Source organism: Girardinichthys multiradiatus, chromosome 18, assembly GCF_021462225.1.
Source record: "Girardinichthys multiradiatus isolate DD_20200921_A chromosome 18, DD_fGirMul_XY1, whole genome shotgun sequence".
Classification (NCBI taxonomy): domain Eukaryota; kingdom Metazoa; phylum Chordata; class Actinopteri; order Cyprinodontiformes; family Goodeidae; genus Girardinichthys; species Girardinichthys multiradiatus.
Window position 1 is genome coordinate 48,936,343 of NC_061810.1, and position 22,186 is coordinate 48,958,528.

General features: G+C 43.1%; 1 protein-coding gene across 2 annotated transcripts; it reads left to right on the forward strand.

Annotated features, from left to right (window-relative positions):
* The first annotated feature begins 405 nt into the window (after positions 1–405).
* zgc:162698 (Transmembrane protein 87A-like) lies at positions 406–21,415 on the forward strand. 2 transcript variants are annotated; one of them, XM_047392058.1, is made up of 21 exons: positions 406–613; positions 5,616–5,691; positions 5,817–5,914; positions 6,176–6,289; positions 6,377–6,433; positions 7,599–7,658; positions 8,728–8,751; positions 8,862–8,988; positions 9,367–9,428; positions 10,085–10,268; positions 10,349–10,448; positions 11,172–11,265; positions 11,334–11,411; positions 13,009–13,117; positions 13,188–13,246; positions 13,349–13,452; positions 13,528–13,604; positions 15,316–15,377; positions 15,489–15,541; positions 15,637–15,667; positions 19,609–21,415. In XM_047392058.1, exons 1-21 carry the CDS (start codon positions 476–478, stop codon positions 19,648–19,650), a joined length of 1,749 nt encoding a protein of 582 aa, XP_047248014.1. In that variant the 5' UTR covers positions 406–475; the 3' UTR covers positions 19,651–21,415. The 2 variants fall into 2 exon arrangements, with proteins under 2 accessions (XP_047248014.1, XP_047248015.1); XM_047392059.1 differs by lacking the exon at positions 11,334–11,411 and adding an exon at positions 11,913–11,981.
* The last annotated feature ends 771 nt before the right edge of the window (positions 21,416–22,186 follow it).

Below are 22,186 nucleotides of genomic sequence, written 5' to 3' on the forward strand. Positions count from 1 at the left end.
TGATGAACCAGTGAGACCCTCCATGTATCTGTAAAGCATGGTGGAGACTCTGTCATGGTGAGGGATTGCAGTTCAGACTGTGGTGTTGGAGATGCCATCAGATGATCTGCATTCAGTACAGTTAGGGAGTTTTTTAATCAGCAAGATTTCTGATGGAAAAAGAATGTCAAATAAGACAGAAATGATATTATCAGTTTCTGACTGGCGTCGCCTGACAAAGAAATGAAGGCAGAAAACATCTAGAAAAGGTTTATGATCCCTTTCAGTAATCCTGGAATCTGAACTAAAATGTGTCAGAGAGGCTCAGAGCTGTCTAAGAGGTCTGTTTGTATGTATACATTAGAATCAGAACGTCCCACGGTACCGGAACGCATCCCTTATTGGCGTGTGTCGTCATCATCCAGATCCCGGAAGTGCCCAGCTTGTTGTGAGCTGTCTCTTCACAGTTGTTGGTTCCTTCTTCCTGCTGTTTCTAATGGCGGGCTCTGTGGGTCCGGGTCGGACCGGCTCCGGACGCTGTTTTTCTGTGGTCTTGCTGCTGCTGTTGGTGGGGTTCATTGCGTCCGTTCGGGCCGTGTCGGAACCAGGGAAATGGACGGTGGACATTGATAGTGTGAGTTTCTTGTCGAAGCTGTTAGCTAAAAATTACTGATGTTAAAGGCTGTAAGCAGGCAGCCGAACATTTAAAGTTCGCCTTCTAGGTGGGTTTAATGTGGTTTTATGTGGTTCTGCAGATCCATGGTGCTGATTCTGGGTCAGTTATCAATGCTGCGTCAGAAACATTTACCATTAATTGACTTTATCAGATCACAGCGGTTAGAAACAGCTCCAGATGGAAGGAAAATGCTTAAAATGTGTAGATTAATACAAATTAAACGTTTCTTACTGCCAGAAACGTGTCTGTTTCTTATTGGTAGTTCTAGCGATGATTCTGCTGCTGAGCAGCTGAGGCGGTGCTGTTAAATTCAGGGACAAGGCTTGACAGGGCCCCGCCAGGGGGCCGCAGAGTGACCCGGCCCCAAACCCACCTAGCACAGATCTTGAAACATCTGCATCACTGGCTGAAGAACGTTAGATTGAATTTATTCTAGAGGTGATCTACAGGAATGACTCCACAATGTTTAGAAGTCACCCAAGTTCTGCACGACCACATTCAGCCAACCGGATCAGCAGAAAGCCCAGTCTAACACCCAGAGTACAGAAACATAGCAAGTTATACACTGGCGTTTAACAAACATGAAGCCTGAGTGGAAAAGCTGTTTGTAGCAAAAACTTTGTACACCCCTGATCCAGCAGTTTGTAGGTAAGGTAAGTTTATTCATATAGCGCTTTTCAGTAACGAGACACTCAAAGCGCTGTACATACAATTACAATACAATCACAAAGCAAATAAACACAGATACAGACACAGAAAAACAAATCAAATGATACTACAATCCTTCTAAGAAATCTAAAAATATACGAATCCTTGTGAGAAATCTAATAGTCTCATCATTCTGCTGAATTCTAACTAGTGAAGCTGAGTCACTGGTTCAAAACAGCTTTAATCCACATTTCAGGTGCTAATAATATATTGCTTTTACTGGTACTGAAGTTGAACTAAGTAATAACAGTCTAATTAAGAAAGCTGGGTCATTGGTGTAAGAGCAGCTAAAGTCCAAATTACTAATAATATTTGGTTTTCGCTGGTAATCCTTCTGAGAAAACTAAAAATCAATGAAAAAGTAATGAAATACTAATAATATTTGGCTTTTGCTGGTAATCCTGAGAAATCTGAAAATCTATTAAAAGTAATGAAATCACACATTTAGGTAAAGTAAGATAGGAGAAAAAAAAATTCATATTTCAGACTCTATTCTGCTAAGAATAGAGTCTGAAATAGTACAAAAAACCTCAGCAGGGGTAAGCAACACACACATAAGTAAAGAGTTATCAAGGGTACAGTGAAATCTGGAGGGTGTGAATATATAAGACTGAGTGTGTTTGCAAGAATTAGACTGTCAACACTGATAGAAGCACCATTGTCCTTGAGAAGAAAGGTGGAAGGTTTATCAATCGGCTGCATAGTCCTATCAGCACACAGCTGGTAGGGGAGTGCTGGGGAAGAGCTTCGTGTTTATATAACATCCAGGAGATATTTTATTGATAGCCAGTTAGCAGAAGTTGCCAAGGCCACATTGGGGCGCCAGATTTAGAAAAACAATAAATGTTGTGGTTCAGGCAGTTGTGAATTTCCAACCACCTTAACAGTTTTACTGGTGTGTCTCAATTGCTAATCCAAATAGCCAAATTTCTGGTATTTTCTGCAGATCTGGAGCGTACAACTTCTCCAAGATTATATCCTTTAACCTCTGAGTCCAACCGCTGCCAGGCTGCGATTCTGTTCAAGAATCGTGTCCAACTTGTGATTCTGCTCTCTTAACATTTCAGTCTGAGTGTTGATCGCTCTACAGACTCCATCTAACAACGCAGAACGCTTTGGAAAGCTTTGAACAGCCAGGTAACCACCAACTCCAAAAGGCAGAAATCCTGTTCTCAAAACTCCAAATATGTACACATTTTCTACGTCTGCGACCGACATCGTATTCAGGCACACAATCTTCCACTGCTGCCAAGAATCCATTGTGTTTCCAGAGAAGAACGTCTCGCCTGGATAAGAGGGTCTCCTTTACTCTGTCTTCCCGTGGAAAAAAAAAAAATTGACCAATTACGTTGAGAGTCCAGCTGATCAAATCCATAATTTACAAGTTTGGAGGATATGCAAAGCGAGGCTCTGAGAAAAACACAGACAAAAAGCAGAAGTAAGAATCAGCAGGGAGGGAGGGAGAGAAAATGCGTGTCTTCCACCAAGAGCAAGAGAAAAAAACCTCCTCCTGCAGCTCGTAGAACCACCTCTGGCAGCTTTTAGAACCTCCTCTGGCAGCTTTTAGAACCTCTTCCGGCAGCTCTTAGACCCTCCTCTGGCAACTTTTAGAACCTCTTCCGGCAGCTCGTAGGACCTCCTCTGGCAGCTTTTAGAACCTCTTCCGGCAGCTCGTAGAACCTCCTCCGGCAGCTTTTAGAACCTCTTCCGGCAGCTCGTAGAACATCCTCTGGCAGCTCGTAGAACCTCCTCCGGCAGCTTTTAGAACCTCCTCCGGCAACTCGTAGAACCTCCTCTGGCAGCTTTTAGAACCTCCTCTGGCAGCTTTTAGAACCTCCTCTAGCAGCTTTTAGAACCTCCTCCGGCAGCTCGTAGAACCTCCTCTGGCAGCTTTTAGAACCTCCTCCGGCAGCTCGTAGAACCTCCTCTGGCAGCTTTTAGAACCTCCTCTAGCAGCTTTTAGAACCTCCTCCGGCAGCTCGTAGAACCTCCTCTGGCAGCTTTTAGAACCTCCTCTGGCAGCTTTTAGAACCTCCTCTGGCAGCTTTTAGAACCTCCTCCGGCAGCTCGTAGCACCTCCTCTGGCAGCTTTTAGAACCTCCTCTGGCAGCTTTTAGAACCTCCTCCGGCAGCTTTTAGAACCTCCTCCGGAAGCTCGTAGAACCTTCTCCGGCAGCTTTTAGAACCTCTTCTGGCAGCTTTTAGAACCTCCTCTAGCAGCTTTTAGAACCTCCTCCGGCAGCTCGTAGAACCTCCTCTGGCAGCTTTTAGAACCTCCTCTGGCAGCTTTTAGAACCTCCTCTAGCAGCTTTTAGAACCTCCTCCGGCAGCTCGTAGAACCTCCTCTGGCAGCTTTCAGAACCTCCTCTGGCAGCTTTTAGAACCTCCTCTGGCAGCTTTTAGAACCTCCTCCGGCAGCTCGTAGAACCTCCTCCGGCAGCTTTTAGAACCTCCTCTGGCAGCTTTTAGAACCTCCTCTGGCAGCTCGTAGAACCTCCTCCGGCAGCTCGCAGAACCTCCGGCAGCTCGTAGAACCTCCTCTGGCAGCTTTTAGAACCTCCTCTGGCAGCTCGTAGAACCACCTCTGGCAGCTTTTAGAACCTCCTCTGGCAGCTTTTAGAACCTCTTCCGGCAGCTCGTAGAACCTCCTCCGGCAGCTTTTAGAACCTCCTCCGGCAACTCGTAGAACCTCCTCCGGCAGCTCGTAGAACCTTTCCCGGCAACTTTTAGAACCTCCTCTGGCAGCTCGTAGAACCTCCTCTGGTAGCTTTTAGAACCTCCTCTGGCAGCTTTTGGAACCTCCTCTGGCAGCTCATAGAACCTCCTCCGGCAGCTCGTAGAACCTCCTCTGGCAGCTTTTAGAACCTCCTCTGGCAGCTCGTAGAACCTCCTCTGGCAGCTTTTAGAACCTCCTCCGGCAGCTCGTAGAACCTCCTCTGGCAGCTTTTAGAACCTCCTCTGGTAGCTCGTAGAACCTCCTCCGGCAGCTCGTAGAACCTCCTCCGGCAGCTTTTAGAACCTCTTCCGGCAGCTTTTAGAACCTCTTCCGGCAGCTTTTAGAACCTCCTCTGGCAGCTTTTATAACCTCTTCCGGCAGCTCGTAGAACCTCCTCCGGCAGCTTTTAGAACCTCCTCCGGCAACTCGTAGAACCTCCTCCGGCAGCTCGTAGAACCTTCTCCGGCAGCTTTTAGAACCTCCTCTGGCAGCTCGTAGAACCTCCTCTGGCAGCTCGTAGAACCTCCTCTGGTAGCTTTTAGAACCTCCTCTGGCAGCTTTTGGAACCTCCTCTGGCAGCTCGTAGAACCTCCTCCGGCAGCTTTTAGAACCTCTTCCGGCAGCTCGTAGAACCTCCTCCGGCAGCTCGTAGAACCTCCTCTGGCAGCTTTTAGAACCTCCTCCGGCAGCTCGTAGAACCTCCTCTGGCAGCTCGTAGAACCTCCTCCGGCAGCTCGTAGAACCTCCACCGGCAGCTTTTAGAACCTCTTCCGGCAGCTTTTAGAACCTCCTCTGGCAGCTTTTATAACCTCTTCCGGCAGCTCGTAGAACCTCCTCCGGCAGCTTTTAGAACCTCCTCCGGCAGCTCGTAGATTCAGATTCAGTTGAGGTGTTGATCTGCTGTGTTTGGTTTCCTCCATCATGGTCAAACATCTCCACTTTGGTTTCATCTGTCCAGAGGACATTGTCCCAGAAGTCTTGTCCTTTCTTCAGATGCAGCTTTGCTAGCCTAAGTCCTGCTGCCGTCTTGTTTTGGAGAGAAAATGCTGTCTCCTTCAACCCTTCCTAGCGGCCAGACTGGTTCAGTGTTTTTCTAACTGTCCTGTCATGACCTTTAACCTGCTAGCTGAGGTCTGTAGAGTCTGAGATGGAGCTTTTGGGTTTTTGGTCTGAGCTTCACAGTCTGATCTTGGGCTGAATCTGATGGGACGTCCACTCCTGCAAAGATTGGCAGCTGTCAGATGTTTTCCACTTAGGAATAATCTTCCTTTCTGTAGAAGTATGGACTTCAGATGGTGTGAAGATGAGTATATGACCCTGCTGCTCTAAGGTCATTGCTGATGTCTTCCCATCTTGGCATTGTGTTAACACGCCTGTTTGCTCCAGAACAGCAGACTCCAGCGTTTAGAGGATTTACATTGATGATGAGTCATCTTTGAACCTTTCCTTCTTGGTTCCTGCATGTAGTCTTCAGAGACCTGCAGAATGAAGCAGTTTTAACTAAATTTAGTTGAATCATCTGTTTCTGTGTTTCAGGAAATGGTGAAGGACGAGCCTAAGCATTTAATTTACAGAAAAACTCTGTTTAACAGCAGCACCATCCACCTCAGAGGTAGGTTTCTTCTTCATCTCTCTTAATATCGGACATTATGGGATGGATTCAATGAACACAAACATGAAGTGACTCTATGTCCGTCTCACCGGTGCCTGAACTCATTTGTCCTGTTTTTGTCCCAGTGCTGTCTCATAACTGTACCTCACCGTCTCCCTTCAAGATGGAAGTTTCTTGGTATCTCAGGAGCTCTAGGTGCTACAACGAGGTCTACAACGAAGAGGTAAGAGCCTCCGTCCTGTTGCTATGCTGCTGGTCATCTGATCAGGTTTAACACGTACACAAAGCAGAAAAACTGCAGATTAATGAGTGAGTCATTCCAACAGTCAGTCTATTGATTCAGTAACACTTTATTATTTGTTTTCTGATTGAAATACTTTTATGACGAGTGATTCAGTGATTTATAGTGTGTTTTAAATGACTCTGAGGCCCTCAGATAATTTTTCTGTCCTGTTTTGGTGGTTTTCATAATTCTTGCATCCAGCTGAAACCTGAGGTCTACTTCAACTCGGATGTGGTGATGCCAGGTGGAGGAATGGGATCCTACGTTGACCACACGTATGAGCCAATCAACTGCAAGCAGAAAAATCCACATTTTGTGAGGAGCGCACACCGACACGATGAGCACAAACAGACACAACGGTGTGATGAACGGAAAATGAAAGCTGTTTGTTTTATGTCTCAGTTCAGCTTAGCTCAGCTGGACCTGCCGAAGTTTCTGAGCACGCCGCAACAGCAACAGGTGAGGGCCCGACTGAACGAATAATTACCACAGCCAAACGCAGATTCAATCACTCGTTAAAGTCAGCTCCAATAAATCCAACAGCTAGAAGCTTCAAAAGCTAAAGTGTCTGGAGTTCCTTCATGTCTGCTCCACCTGAAGCCCTGAGACAAAAAAAAACTGCTCCTTTAAGGATTGCAACAGAAATATTTTCGATTACAAGATCTTTGCTGGTTTTATTCAATGCCGGTATTAACTTCAGCGCTCACCTTACACGACAAATACTCCTGAGGTTAAATCAGATTTAGTGAAAAACTGGCAGCAACGTGGATTCTGATCATTGTTCTTTTTTGTGATCAGATCATTGCTGTGGAAATGCTCACACAAACAGCTTTACATGCGTATCTGTTCTTATTGAACATGTTGTCGTATAACAACCACACAATTCAGTTCATTTAGTTGGGACTTTGTTTGATAAACCAAATAGTACAAAGAAATCTGAAAATCGTGGCACTCATTGCTGTTTAATTTTCTGCAGAACCACCTCAGGCTGCAAGTCTTTTGGGGGTTTTTCTCTGCAGACTTTGCCTTTTCTTTGTTAAACATCTCAAGCTCAATGAATGGAGAACATCTGTGAACATCAGTTTTCAAGTATTGCCACAGATCTTCTGTTATATTTCGGTCTGGACTTTGACTGGGCCATTCTAACACATGAATCTGCTTTGATCTGATCCCATTGTATCTCTGGCTGTATGTTCAGGTGGTTCTCCTGCTGTAAGGTGAACCTCCACCTGTTATTATTATGCTCCTCCTGGCTGTTTCAAAGATGAAGTTAGAACATTGGGATCTTTACTTGTAACAGGTTCCAGATTGTTGTCATAGTTTAACCTTGGAATTAAAAACTGCCACTACTTGTTGGACTGGATTCAAATCCAAGGACCGACAGTCTGAAGTGAACAAGGTCAGATGTTTGGCTTCTGAAGCTGCATCAGTCAGGAGGTTAAATTACAGTCAGTGAATGCACCGTTGCCCTGTTTAGAGGCCCCACTGCAGATTGGTATGATCACTGTTTGCATGTATTCTGGTTTGGCCTGTATTATAGTATTTATCTGCTGTGTTCAATGCTGGTTCTGAACATTAGTCGTGTGTTCATCTGTTGAAGTGAGTCTGGACGTTTGTCTTTCAGCCTGCCCCAGAGACCACATCCGGGAGGAAGAGGAGAGACGCAAAAAGGCCAGAACCAAAGGTACGCTGGTCCAGACAAATGCGTGTTGGTCCAGTTTCAACCCTTAGTCTTCCTGGGTACACATCCAGCTTCAGTTATAGTGAATCGGACTGAGCTGACACAAAGTTCTGCTGTCCTGCAAGGATTTTTCTGATATTTCCTCATTTGTAGCAGTCTGCTAAAGCTGCGGTTTAATTACATTTTCAAGATGGCACAGTGAAAACATGAGACAGCATGGACATTGCAAGTACTGGACCTCTCTCCAGAATTAATGAGACGGCCAGCCTGAAACTGATCAGGAAGTCGGCCCAGAAACCGACAGCAGCACTGATGAAGCTGGGGGAGTTTCAGGTACTGGTTGTGATCTACGTCTAGCAACTATCTCCTGTATTCTCCATATCTGGACTAAGAAGTGAGGTTGAACACAATCATTTTCTTTCAAAGAAAACATTTAAGCCTGGTTCTGAAACCTGGTGGGATAATTTATGTTCTGATGAAACCAAACATACATTTTTAATTCCAAGATGTAAAAGCAACAACTTTCTCACATTTCAGCACTGAAGCATGGTGGAGGTAGCATTATGATCTGGGTTTCTTTTTCTCTGGGTGGAACTGAGGTTTTTTCAATGTGAAAGAAATATTGAACGGGTCCAGACTGAACCAAAACCTTTAGGTGTCTGCTAGAAGGCTGAAGCTGAATTTAACAAAGTGAGTCCAAGCATCATCCAAACCCACAAAAGAGGTGGGTTTCCTCCCAGTTCTGCTTCAAGAACTCTGCCATGGATAAACACTGGGACACGTTCTCCCGGATTAAATTCTTCCAGCAGTTCAGGAACAGCTTGGTGATCTGAAGGTTTTCCATCATTATGGAGAACCGTGTCTCAAGTTAGAACAAAGTGGCTCAAAGGTCAGAACCTTGAAGGTTTGGACCTGTAATCAGGAATCTCCTCAGATCTTTCCTCTGTGTTCAATTTTTATACTTTATTTGCAGACTCAATTTTCTTTGTTTATTTTCCCCCTTTCTTGTTGAAATGATGAAATATTGAAGAATGTTGAACTCAGCTGATGGATCTTCTTCTCTTCTCCTCAGGCTGCTGGAACCTCCTCTAATCAGGTTAGTTAGATAATCTAAACCAGAGTAACACAGTTGGTGTAGCCTGTGAGCATCATGTTGTAGGTTTGAAGGCCTGGAAACATTGAAGGTAACCCTGGTCTGTCTCTCAGACCTCCCATCGCTCCGACTTCGACATGGTGGCGAAGACCTGGGAGGACGGGCCCTATATGTTCATTCTCAAAGTTCAAAAGGCGGAGAATGAGCCAGCCAGCGGTACCATGCCCTGGAGTCTGCAGCGTCAGTACACACACACACACACACACACACACACACAGCACTGTGGTCAGGGCAGCCTGCTGATCTGTCTGTTCATCATTAACCATTAGGAACATCTCCAGGTTCTGGATCTGGGTAGTCATTTTCCCCCCTTCCTGTTTTATACTGGTAAAAATGGTGGAACTAATATGAATTAATCTGAGCACAGAAACATGAAACCCTGAGCAGCAGCATCAGATGAACCATACATGTTCTCATCACTGTTATTTACCTGAAACACGAACCCTCCACGGCTGTTTCTGCTCGCTGGTGAACATCCTTCCTGGTCTTCCCTGCTGCCTGTGATCTCCGAACCAGAGTTCATCTGGATGAAAAGTTTCTCTCTGTTTGTGTTTACAGTTCAGATCAGCATGAAGGGTCCACATGGCTTCATCTCAGCCACTGAATGGCCTCTGATGGTGGTAAGAAGCACACCCTCCAGAAAAGGTTGCAGTCCTGCAACATTTAACAGAAAAATACGACTTCATCTGTTTTGTTATTTTCAACTCCCTCTTTTGTTTGCCCTCCTGGTAAAGAGTCAAAAAAATTCAATTAATTTAATGTTTTATTGCAGCAGTTTGACCTTTAAACTGAAAATGTTTTACAAATCCAACATTAAATCAGTGGAAGAAAACAAAAACACAAATTAAGATGATTTTCTTTTCTTTTGGTTTTTCATTTAATTTTATTTTTAGAGTTTTTACAAAATTCCAGGTGCCGCAATTATTGGCAGCCACCATAAGTCTTAGCTCTATAGTCATTAGATATGGATCAGGACCGAAAGGACGAGATTCAGCATACAGGCGGCTGAAATGAGCTTCCTCTAGAGGGAGGCTGGGTTCAGATAGGGGGAATCAGGGGGGAGCTGATAGTAGAGCTGATGCTTCTCCTCATTGAAGGAGTCAGCTGAGGTGGTTCAGGTATTGGCACAAATTGACACAAATTCAACAGACCTTTAGAGAGGAACCAGGATAATCTAGAGAAGCTGATCAAAGATCTCCAGCCTTGGAGAAATTACCTGGTTTGATTTAGAGCTCATTCTCTCCTCCCTCAGCAGTGCTTCTGCTTCTGTCTCCAGTTCTACATGGTGATGTGCATCATGTATGTGCTGCTGGCCTTGCTGTGGCTGGTTCTGTCTGCTTGCTACTGGAGGAACCTGCTCAGGATTCAGTTCTGGATCGGAGGCGTCATCTTCCTGGGGATGTTGGAGAAAGCTGTGTACTATGCCGAGTTCCAGAGCATCAGATATGAGGGCTTGTCGGGTAGGCGAGGAAGATGAGTCTTTATTCCAGTAGCTGTTTTGGAGAATAAAAATACTGAGCTGTGATGTGTCCTCCTGCAGTCCAGGGGGCGGTAGTGTTTGCTGAGGTGCTATCAGCGGTGAAGAGGACGTTGGCCAGGGTTCTGGTCATCATTGCCAGTCTGGGATACGGGATCGTCAAGTGAGTAAAAGAAAAAGAGCTGCTGTTTCCATTCTCATCAGGAACCCCTGAAGTAGGCAACCTTTGTGTGCATCTATAAATCTAGAAAATATGGATCATTTAGGTGGAAGATGAGATGCATAAGTCAATTTATCATCACGATTGGCAGCCGTACAGCTGTGTTTAAGGTTCTAAGGACATTTATGTGTATTTCCATGTCTCCATGTGAGAAACGTGTAAAGAAAGTGAAAAGATTGACTCAAACCAATCGAGAATGTGTTGAAAATTGCCAAAGAGTGATGTTGTTTCAGCTGGGGCATCAGTGCATAACACAATGTCCACCCAAGACAATGGTAGTGATGGCCAATTTCCAGCTCAATTCAAGTCAGGAGAAATGTTGTCTGAGAACATTCACTTGAAGACCTAACAAACCGGCACCCTATAGAGCAGCTCTGGGCAACTCCAGTCCTCGAGGGGTCAGTGTCCTGCAACCTTCAGATGTGTCCAACTCACCTGAATCAAATGGCTGAATTACCTCCTCAGTCAAGTTCTGGACCGTCCCAGTAATGAGCCATGCTTAGGTGTGTTGAAGCAGAGACACGGCTAAAACTAGCGAGTCACTAACCCTTTGAGGAATGAAGCTATGATGATGATATGCCTTTTAACCCCTTTGACAGACTCCGGGTGTTTAATAATTGATGCTAATCAATCAGCTGCAGCGTGGTCACTGTGTTTGTGTTTCAGGCCCAGACTCGGCGCGTTGCTCCACAGAGTCGTCGGTGTCGGGCTGCTCTACCTGCTCTTCTCCATCATCGAGGGAATCCTGCGAGTCAACACAGTAAGTCCTAAAAACCCATAAGCTCGGTCTCCCTTGGCCTCTGGTGTCTAACCTGTCTGTCCCTGCAGGATCAAGGGAACACCGACAGAAGTCTGATTGTGTGTGATGTTGTGCTGGCCTTGACTGACTCCTGTGTGGTCTGGTGGATATCCTTTAATGTCTCTCCATGAAAAAGTGTTTTTGAAAAGAAATAACAGACCGGTCCAACAGTTTTCCAATCTAGGAATAAGCCAAGCAGCTTTGCTATGCGTCGTCCATCTTTCAGCCCCTGCCAATGAAAATATCTCCACCGCCATGCTGCACTGTGGGGGGCTGTTAGCTCTGCACCAGATACGTTCCATGTTGGTCTGATCGAAGGAGAGCTGTGACCACCAGGGGGCATTGTGATTTGGTATTGTCTGGCTGAATTTAATCACATGTTCAGATTTTTAACTTGAAAACAGCAGAAGAAGAAACACACTGATGTCCCATCCGACCAATCACAGTAAATCTCTCAGAATTAATCACAGGCTGCTGATTTAACACACTGTGTGTATATTCTTCTCTTCTGTCTCGTTTCTTGTTGCTTCCTCTTTTCATATCAGCCACCTCCTTTCTTCTTCTTTTATTCCCAAATCGACATCCTCCCCTTCTTCCTTCTTTTTTAGGCTGAAGATGATGTTGTTCTTCTGGCTGCTATTCCTCTGGCTGTGCTCGACTCTACCCTCTGCTGGTGGATATCCGCTACTGCACCTGTCCTTTTTTTTTACTGCGGAAGCAGTGAAACTGTTCCTGCCTCTTTTTCTAATTTTCTAGCTTTGTGTGTTTTGTTGGAGCTTTGGCATGTTAGTTTTCCATGTAAGGTTTATCTGATGGGTGCTGGACCTTTTACTCTAGGTTAATAATCGTATGTACTTGCCGTCATATTCCTCCCTGAAGTAAACAGAAACAGAAGTTGGTGATTGGTCACTGCTCAATTTATATAGCACCAATTCACAATATGCCATCTCAACGCAGGTTCATACATTCCAATTAATCGTAACCATTGAACAGTTCAGTCAGATTCAGTTATTTATTCAAATTGGATAAAAAGTTTTTCTATCTAAGGAAACCCAGCAGATTGCATCCAGTCAGAGACTTGCAGCATTCACTCCTCCTGGATGAGCATGTAGAGACAGTGGACAGTCACTGGCGTTGACTTTGCAGCAATCCCTCATACTGAGCATGCATGTAGCGACAGTGAAGAGGAAAAACTCCCTTTTAACAGGAAGAAACCTCCAGCAGAACCAGAACCAGGCTTAGTGTGAGCGGCCATCTGCCACGACCGACTGGAGGTTTGAGAGAACAGAGCAGAGACACAAAGAGAACAAAGAAGCACTGATCCAGGAGTACTTTCTGTTAGAATGATAGTAGCTCTTCTAGTGGCTTCATCTAGGAGAGAAAGACAACTAAGCAGATAAACTCTGATCCAGTTTTCAAGGTTAGAGTCTGAAAGAGAGAACATAGAGTTAGTTACAGTTGAAGCTCAGTCAGTAGCCATGTCTAGGAGAGAGAAAGGGTTAAACACTAAAAGACAGGGCCACGTGGATCATCTGTAGAAGGTGAGCATTAAGTTGTTGCCAGCAGAAGCTCAGCTGATGTCCCCCTCCAGGAAGGTGACACAGCTAAACACAGAGTCAGACCAGGTGTAGCTTCTAGGAGGAGGAGCTACACCTGCTCTGAAGGTAAAATGCTCAATGATGTTCCTTGACCTTCTCTTCCCACGTCTTTGTGAGTTTGGCTCAGACGATGAAGCTGCTGAAGCTGAGGAGGAACGTGGTGAAGCTTTCTCTCTTCAGACACTTCAGCAACACGCTCATCTTTGCTGTCATCGGTGCGTGAACATCTCCTCCACCTCTGTTTTTACTCTGATCTTTATTAAAGACTGTCCCTGTTGCTTTCAGCTTCTGTCATCTTCATCATTTGGACCGCAAAGAACTTCACTATGTCCAGATGTCGCTCTGTAAGTACCGTCACCTTCTCTACGTACTGTCCACCTAAGTTACTGACAGTGAACGACATAGATCAACCTTATCTAGAGGTTTTTATTATTATTCCTGTTCAGGACTGGAGAGAAGTGTGGATACAAGACGCTTTCTGGCGCTTCCTGTTTTCCATCATTCTATTGGTCATCATGTTCCTATGGCGACCTTCAGCCAATAATCAGAGGTAGGAGGCGTTCTGGAGGGTTTTAGGGTCCTTTGTGGTGTTGTTTTTTTTAATAAATCAGTTTCTGTGTGTCAGGTATGCCTTCAGTCCTCTGGTGGACGAAGAGAGTGAAGAAGACGAGGAGCAGGAGCCCATGATGAACGAGGCTTTTGGTTAGAAACCTTCATCTTTTTTAATTTCACTCTGTCCTTATAGCCCTTATTGCTCTTCAGTGAAGCTCGAGGATGTCTTCAGCTTTTGTCCGTTAGGACCTGAAGCTGATTAAAATAACTTCTCTGACATAAAGAACATCTGCTCCGACAGTTAAGGTTTTCAGCCCCATGAGCCGTCTCTGTCTTCTGTTGCCTGAAAACCTGGAATTTCAAATAATTTGGAGGGTTTGCATCTTTAGAAGTTGCACAGCACAGCAACCAATTCAAACAAAGCATTTTATAGTGAAACGAACAAGAAATAAGAGCAGAAGCTATAAAATCTGAGGATGTCTCTCAGAGCTCAGGAGTTTGTTTAGGAGACAGAAATCTGCCTCTAAGTGAACCAACTCCTTCCAGTTGGACGATGCATAAAACTTTAAATGATACCAGAGATTCTGAGTTGGATTGATGTGGACCTCAACCCAGAATCTTCTACTGGAACCCAATGGCACTCCCTTTCATTCAGGCACACTCACACATGCAGCGTTCCTGCTTCCACACGAAAGCTAACTGCCAACATTTCTGTCCATGCTTGGGATGTTTTAACTGTTTACTGCAGTTGGTTTGATTCGGGATGCTGAATCTGCCTGTTGACCTCACTGTGGGCAGCGAATTCTGCTCGTCTTATTTGAAAAGAAATCAGTCCAATGCAGTCAACACTGAACCAAACACCACAGTTAAATATGATTGTAAAAGCAGCACATGATGCATTTAAAGTTTAAATGTTTTTATTTTTAGCATGTGCAAACATGCCCCGCCCCCTGAGCTCACCAGGGTTGTAGGAGCCCCGGGCATTATACTTTATGACTGTAGCATCTGTTGAACTTAACACATAAAACTGTTTATCATGTATATACTTGTTTGTTTATTGTAGTTGGGACTGGGGCAGATCTTAACCAAATCTGTATTTATTTTAGGCTTCAATTCTTTAGTAATCAGAGGTAATGAATTACATTTAGTCTCGTTACTGTAAAGTTACTGCAGTTTTGTGTAGTTGTACTTAAGTGGTTTTAGAAGTTTTAGATCAAACTTTAGTTTTAATTCATTTTTCTTCTTCTAGCATGTATTTTTAAAAAACTACTTAAAAATCACATTTTATTTAAGGTTTCCTGTATGTTGGAAACTGCTGCCTTCATGTAGTTTTCCTCTCCACTGTCTCTACATGCTCATCCAGGAGGAGTGAATGCTGCAAGTCACTGACTGGATGCAATCTGCTGGGTTTCCTTAGATAGAAAAACTTTTGAACTAATTTGAATAATAAACTGAATTGGAATGAACTTTCTGATAATAAGGATCAATTAGCATGTATGTACCCGACTAGAAATCTGGATGATTGATTGAATTGACTTTGTAAAGTGCCTTGAGACGACTATTGTGAAATGTTGCTATAGAAATAAAACTGAATTGAATTGAATCTAGCTGTAGCACAACTGAGTGAGAGTTGTTGGCAGAGTCAAATGTTGAGGCAGGGGTGTGTCTAAAACATCTGACTCCGCCCAGAGCTGTTTTAGTCCAGAATTAATCTTCCAATTAAACTCTGGAAGGCAGGGACCCAACATCATACCCAGCTTCTGGGTGGGAATTATTCAACCTGCTGGATCGCGTCGTGTCGTATCAAAACTCTGAAGCTGCTTCAGGTGTTCATGCTCAGTTTGTTGTGTTTTTTCTTTAGAGGGGATGAAGATGAGGGGGGCGAAGAACGAGACCAACGGGACGGCCAGACCCAACAAAGTGGTGAGTTTTATAAAAATATCCGACTCATTATTTTCGGCTATGTGAAGAACACAGCGTGCTCTGAGTTTGGGTCCAGAACAAACTGATTCCACTGTAAATCTGTTGGAACAGGACGAGGATCTTGAATGGGTCGAGGAGAACATCCCATCATCTATGGCAGACATGTGAGTCAGAGTTCAGCTTGTTTTTTATCACAATAATCTAAATGAATGGATTTAAATGGAACTGGTGGCTGAAAGTCTCCTCCTGTTCCCTGCAGAGCCTTGCCCCCCCTGCTGGACTCAGATGAGGTGAGTTTCTCCTTTTTGGAATAATTGGAGAAAATCCATAAAAAATTCAAACTTGTGCTTCGGTTTAAAAAACATAAAAGTTGATGTTTTGCAGTCATTGAACTCTGAAGGAGGATTTATTGTAAATGTTCAGTTTGCTCTTCTGTCTAGGTTTCACTTTTTCTCCTGTTTCCCTGCAACACTTATTAACAGACCGTCACGTTTTAGCCGACCACAAAGCGGCGCATCATTGCTCAGTGGGAGAGAAATCATAGAGTTTACAAAATGTTTTACAAATACAAATCTGAAAAGTGTGGCCTGAATTTATATATTTAGTCCTGAAATAAAATCACATCCGTAATAAAATGTACATGTTCAGCCATATATTTGCTCATGTAGAATACCAAAGAAAGGATGTTGCTTTGCGCTTTTGTGACAGCTTCTGTTAGCAAAAGCTTAGGAAAAATGCATTAATTAATGCATTGATTTTTAGATTTATTGTCATTTCATTGGAGAACAAGAAAGGTACATTAAAATAAAACCTACTCTGTGCCTCTATCCTTTCCATTGTTTGGGACGCGTTCAGCTAAACTGCTTTAATCATGCAAGCAAGGGGTGTGTGGGAAGTCTGGAGGAGCTGCAAAGATCCACAGCTCAGGTTTATGTTTATGCGTTTAGGAGACGCTTTTATCCAAAGCAACTTAGAAATGAGAAAATAACAGTGCGGCTACTATCAAATCGAACAATAAGAGATGACTGTGTAGACATGGAGGAAAGTGCAATAGAGGAACATACAGGGTGTGTGATGCTCTCTAAGAAGCTGGGTCTTAATGAGTTTCTTGAAGACAGACAGGGCTGCCCTGGTTCTGGTAGCGCTTAGGAGGTCATTCCACCATCATGAAACGACAAATGAAAAGAGTCTGGATTGCCTACAGCGTGGTGTGGACCCTGTTAGCCTACTGGAGTGATCGAGGCGTGACATCAGCATTTGAAAGAGCATTCAAGTAGATGGGAGCCATTCCATGAAGCTTTTTGTAGGCTAACATCAGGGTAGCCAGTGGAGCTCAGCGAACAGAATGGTGACGTGTGCTCTTCTAGGCTGATTAAAGACCAGATGCTGTCGTCTTCCATCAGTCTCAGATGCAACCATCTGTCCACAGGACAACTATTGGTCATCTACTATCTGGCGTTGAAAATGATACAGAAAACATGGAAGAAGGTGATCTGATCAGAGGATACCAAAACCGACTGTGGATCATTTTCCTTTAACTTCAGTTTTGCTCTACTTTCAGACAAATGTTTAGTTGACTGATTTAAATCCACAACCTCCCAAAGAATCTTAGTTACCCAAAACGAGTCCAACCAAAGTGCAGCTCAATTAGTTTATTCATGGGGCTGAAACACAGAAAACACTCATGTTTTTTGCAGTTCTGCTTCTGAGCAGCAGGGGGAGGCAAACTCCCTTAAGAGGTGAAATGTTGCCATGGTTACATCATGCTGTTGTTTATTCTCCTCCTTGTTGTCATGGCGAGCAGAGCAATGTGACGACAGCACACTTGTGTTGCTGCAGCCATTAATAATCGGACTGAGGCGAGAATCAGAACATTCAACCCAGTCGCTGAGATCGGACCATTTCACTGTTCCATGATTGAGTTTGGTTCCTTTGCTCTCAGACTCAGACAAATTACCAAACAATTCAGTGTTGGGTGTTGATAACGGAGTCATGCTGTAATCTGCCGAGAACCTCCAATATGAAATCAACTGCTTACGTAAGCTGCTGATTGATGCCGACGTTGAGGTTGGACTGAGAGAAGGAGGGAGGCAACTCGTCTTTAAACGGTCCGTCATCAACAACATAAAGAACAAACCGTCTTAATAAATCTCATGTAGATGAAGTTAGAGGGAAAGAATTTCTAATATTCAGGTTTATGGTAGATTACACAGCATTTTCTTGGGAATGAGGTAAATGAAGGTGAAATCAGAATTTTAAACTGCGTAATGTCCCTTTAATCACAAATGATGTAATTGATCCTTATTAAAGGGGAAGGAGAATTGCTTTACTCCATCAGCCTGCAGCTCAGTCTCACTCTGCTTTGTTTTATGTTTTGTCTGAATAAATTCCTATAACCTGAATTTATTTTACAACTTGATTGACATGGTGCTCTTTTGCTCCATTGTTTCATGTTCTTCATAAACCTTTTTAAAATTGTAAAATCCCTTTAAAGGATCAGGATGATATAAAGATAAGTCAGCCTCGTCCGAGGCGCATGGCGTAGCGGTAGAGCGCACGACTCGAATACAATGGCCTCAGAGACCCAAATACAGCTGTCCTGGGTTCGGGTCCTGACCCAGGAGGCCTACGCTACATGTCTCTCTCCGCTCCACTTCCTGTCAGCACACTTCTAAAAAATAGCCAAAATAAAGGCCACTAGCACCTCAATTTAAAAAAAGCTGTTATTTTTAATTATATTTTACTATTTTAATTGATCAGAATGTCTGGGTACCTCATTAGTAATCCATTGGATCCTGTTTTCATGGGATATAAATGTCATGTCAGATCACTTTTAGAAAATTGCAAAAACAGAAGAACATACCATTTTGGCAAAGCAGGTGCATGTTTATCTAAATAAGTCAGTAACTGGGATAATGATTTGATGCTAAATACATGCCAACTGGTTGCCTGGTAGTCACTCCAGGAAAAACCCATTTTCTGTTCTACCATCACAAATGTAAACACGTGAACTTTGGTCAGATAACACTAGAATAGTTTTTCAGCAATAACACTCTGGTGGGTCTGCTGTGAAACAATGAATGAATGAAGATGTAGAACTGCCCACTGTTAAGTGTGGTGGAGGATCTATGATGTGGTGGGTCTGTTTTTCTTGCAAAGGAACCTTTTAAGCAATGGCTCTTTTAACAGGATAATTATTCCAACCATTGGGCCAAATCAAAAAAGTGACTTAGAAAATACCAAATCAACTTTCTCCATGGCCATCTCAGTTCAAAAACCTAAATCCTATAGACAATCATTGGGCTAAGCTAAAGAGAAGAGCATCAGAGACTAACCAGGACTCAAGACCCTCTAAAGAGAGTGTACCAAGAGGAAGGAATGGTCCAAGACCCCTTTTTATGTATGTTGCAACTTTGTGAAGTGTTGTAGGAGAACATTATGTACTCTACTGTTGGTAAAATTGGGTTGTACAAAGTAATGGCACCAATAACAAAATATATAATGATAACTCAAAGGTTATTAAAATGGTCACAGGGCAGGGTTATGAGGAAAAACTGTTATTTCTTCACACTTATACATTAGCACAAGGTCTAGAGAATGAAGACAGGATTGGGTAGGCTCGTGGATGTTTTATGCAAGGCCAACTGAGTCTAAGATAACATTAAAAGCTATATATTATCACTTTTAGTGTGAGCATGACATTAAAATCCCCCACTATGACCTTATCTGTATTTAACATTAAATCAGTTAAGAAGTCTAAGAACTGATCTAAAAATTGAGAATGAGGGCCTGGTGGATGGTACAAAACAACAAAAGAAATGGTTCTGGTGCTTTGGGTTGGAAAACCTAAGGGTTAGATATTCAAAAATAATTGTTGCTATTAATTGACCTGAATTATCAATGAATAATTAGGTGTTGATTCATTTATACAAACATAATCTTCATGCTGCACCCAGGTTTCTCTGAGACAAAATTGTATGGCTCACTTCTCTCAGTGCGCCCCAGGGCAGATGTGACTGCAATGTTGTCTACCACTGTCAGTGTATGAATAGCCACATCTGTTTCTTTTGTTTAGTTAATGTAGTTTTTATCTTTATTAGACTGTCATGATTTAAACACTGTGGAACAACGCAAAGGAGACTTGGTGGCAAAGAATTCATCTGCACAGTTCTGGGCAGAAGAAGCTTTGAAGCAGAAATGAACCATCTCGATGTTGCTTTCTTTGTTTCAGGAAACGCAGACAACCAAGCTCGAAATGTCAAAGATGGAGTAAAGCAATAGGAAGACTGATGGTGGTGGATGTGGAGAAGATGGAGACAGTTTTGCCTGGTTAAATGAACATGAAGAAGAAAAGATCAACTGAAGGATAAATGAGGGAAGGAGTGTTTTTTAGAGGCAGGAGTGTCTGCGTGCCATTCAGTCCCTGGATTTATGAGCTTCGTAAGCCTTCATTATACAAACACTGGGAGCTGAATCTGCCGCAGCAGTACACAAGACCCTTTTATTTTTATTTTTTATTGCCTGTTTGTATATATTTATAATTAGGTGTGGACCTCCTCCCTGTGCACACAGTGTATTTGGACTAATCTCATGCTTTCTGCAGCGCAGCAACTTGTTTACCCTTTTCATCGTTGTGTTGTGCAGCAGCGTCGCCCTGCTGGATGTTTGTCGGGTTTTTGTTTTATTTTTACATTTAACGGGCAGGTTGAGTGAGCCTCTGTTTGTTTTGATATTTAATGACCTGTAAAAGCCAAAGGGATAAATCAGAGAGACAAACTGAGGAGTGATAATTTAGTTTTGTTTAGTGAGGTTAGTCGTCGTTTTGCAGTTTCAACCAATAAAGCTTTTCATTTTATTTCGGCTAAAACTTCATACAGATCATCAGTACATTACTAACCTATAGGTTCTTAAAGCGAAAGGGGCCACCAGGTCCGTTCCTTTAATCACCTTTAGTAGCTTAACACAAAGTTTACACAACGCTACGTTTATTTTACCTCCACAACATTTTAATTCTTCGCTTCATCATCACCATGAAGCTGAGTGAGTTTTTTTTGTTTTAACCAGTTTTTGATTAATTAAAAAACAGCTCTGTTGATGGATTGGGTTTTAAAAGATACGTTCTTTGGTTTCAATAATTTTATTTAAAAAGTGAGATATAGTTATTTCACACAATGATGTCTCAAGTGTTTATTCCTTGTAATGTTGATAATTCTGGTTTACAGCTTAAAGAAAACCAAAAGTTCAGTTTCTTGGAAAACTACAATATTACGTCAGACCAATAAAATCCAGAAATGTGTTCCGATTGAATGCTAGGTCCATGTTCTGTACAGAATCTGCTCTCAGTGCTGGGAGCTCATTTTGCCTCAATGTTGCATGGCAAGAAGATCAACCTGTGGTTCTGCTGAGGTGTTCAAGAAGCCCAGATTGCTTTGATAGTGGCCTTAAGCACATCTGCATGGTTGGCTCTGGTATTTCATCTACTTGACAACAACCCTCAGATTCTTTGTGGGGTTTGTCTCAGGCCAGTTTGACAGTTGGTAATCAATGTCCTTTAGAGAGAATGGTCTGAAGAAGAGAAAATATCCAGTCAGCAGCAGCTCAGTGGAGGACAGTATCTCATTGATGTCGGAGGAGAATGGGCTGACTGGTTCCACTGCAGAACACCATCTTTGGAGTGAGTCACTAGAACCAATACAGATGTTGAAAGGCATTTTTCCCTTAGAATAAAATGGTACCCTCACTCTGGCTTTTAAGACTGTAACGTTAACCAAGCAACATTGGGCTCATCTCTACATCAGTGATTTTGAAATCCAGTTTAGGGATTAGGCCATTTATTTGGATTCTCAGGATTAAAGATGGTTTGATTGTTACCACCAAGGAGGTCAGCGGGACCCAGTTGTACAGCAGAAAGCTGAAATGAGATGGTAAACCCAGCAGTGCAGTACTGACCCGGTTGTAGAGTTTAAGCTATTATGATTTTCTGTTTAGCTGCCAGTTATATCTCATTAAAAAGCCTCAAACCTCCAGTGTCAGTTTAATTCAGACTCAGTTGTTTTTAATTTATTTTTCTAAATTATTGAAACACCTCCTTGAGTGCAGCACTGGTGGTGTAGGGGTGAAGTGTGCCTCCATGTGCAACCTTTGCTGAATGTCTTTGCCCTCTTTCCTGTCTATCTACTGCTGAAAAATAATGGCATCTAGTGCTGCAAAAAATATACAGTACAGACCAAAGGTTTGGACACACCTTCTCATTCAAAGAGTTTTCTTTATTTTCATGACTATGAATATTGTAGCTTCACACTGAAGGCATCAAAACTATGAATTAACACATGTGGAATTATATACTGAACAAAAAAGTGTGAAACAACTGAAAATATGTCTTATATTCCAGGTTCTTCAAAGTAGCCACCTTTTACTTTGATTACTGCTCCACACACTCTTGGTATTCTGTTGATGAGCTTCAAGAGGTAGTCACCTGAAATGGTTTTCACTTCACAGGTGTGCCCTGTCAGGTTTAATAAGTGGGATTTCAAGCCTTATAAATGGGTTTGGGACCATCAGTTGTGTTGTCCAGGAGGTGGATACAGTACACAGCTGATAGTCCTACTGAATAGACTGTTAGAATTTGTATTATGGCAAGAAAAAAGCAGTTAAGTAAAGAAAAACGAGTGGCCATCATGACTTTAAGAAATGAAGGTCAGTCAGTCCGAACAATTGGGAAAACTTTGAAAGTGTCCCCAAGTGCAGTCACAAAAACCATCAAGCGCTACAAAGAAACTGGCTCACATGAGGACTGCCCCAGGAAAGGA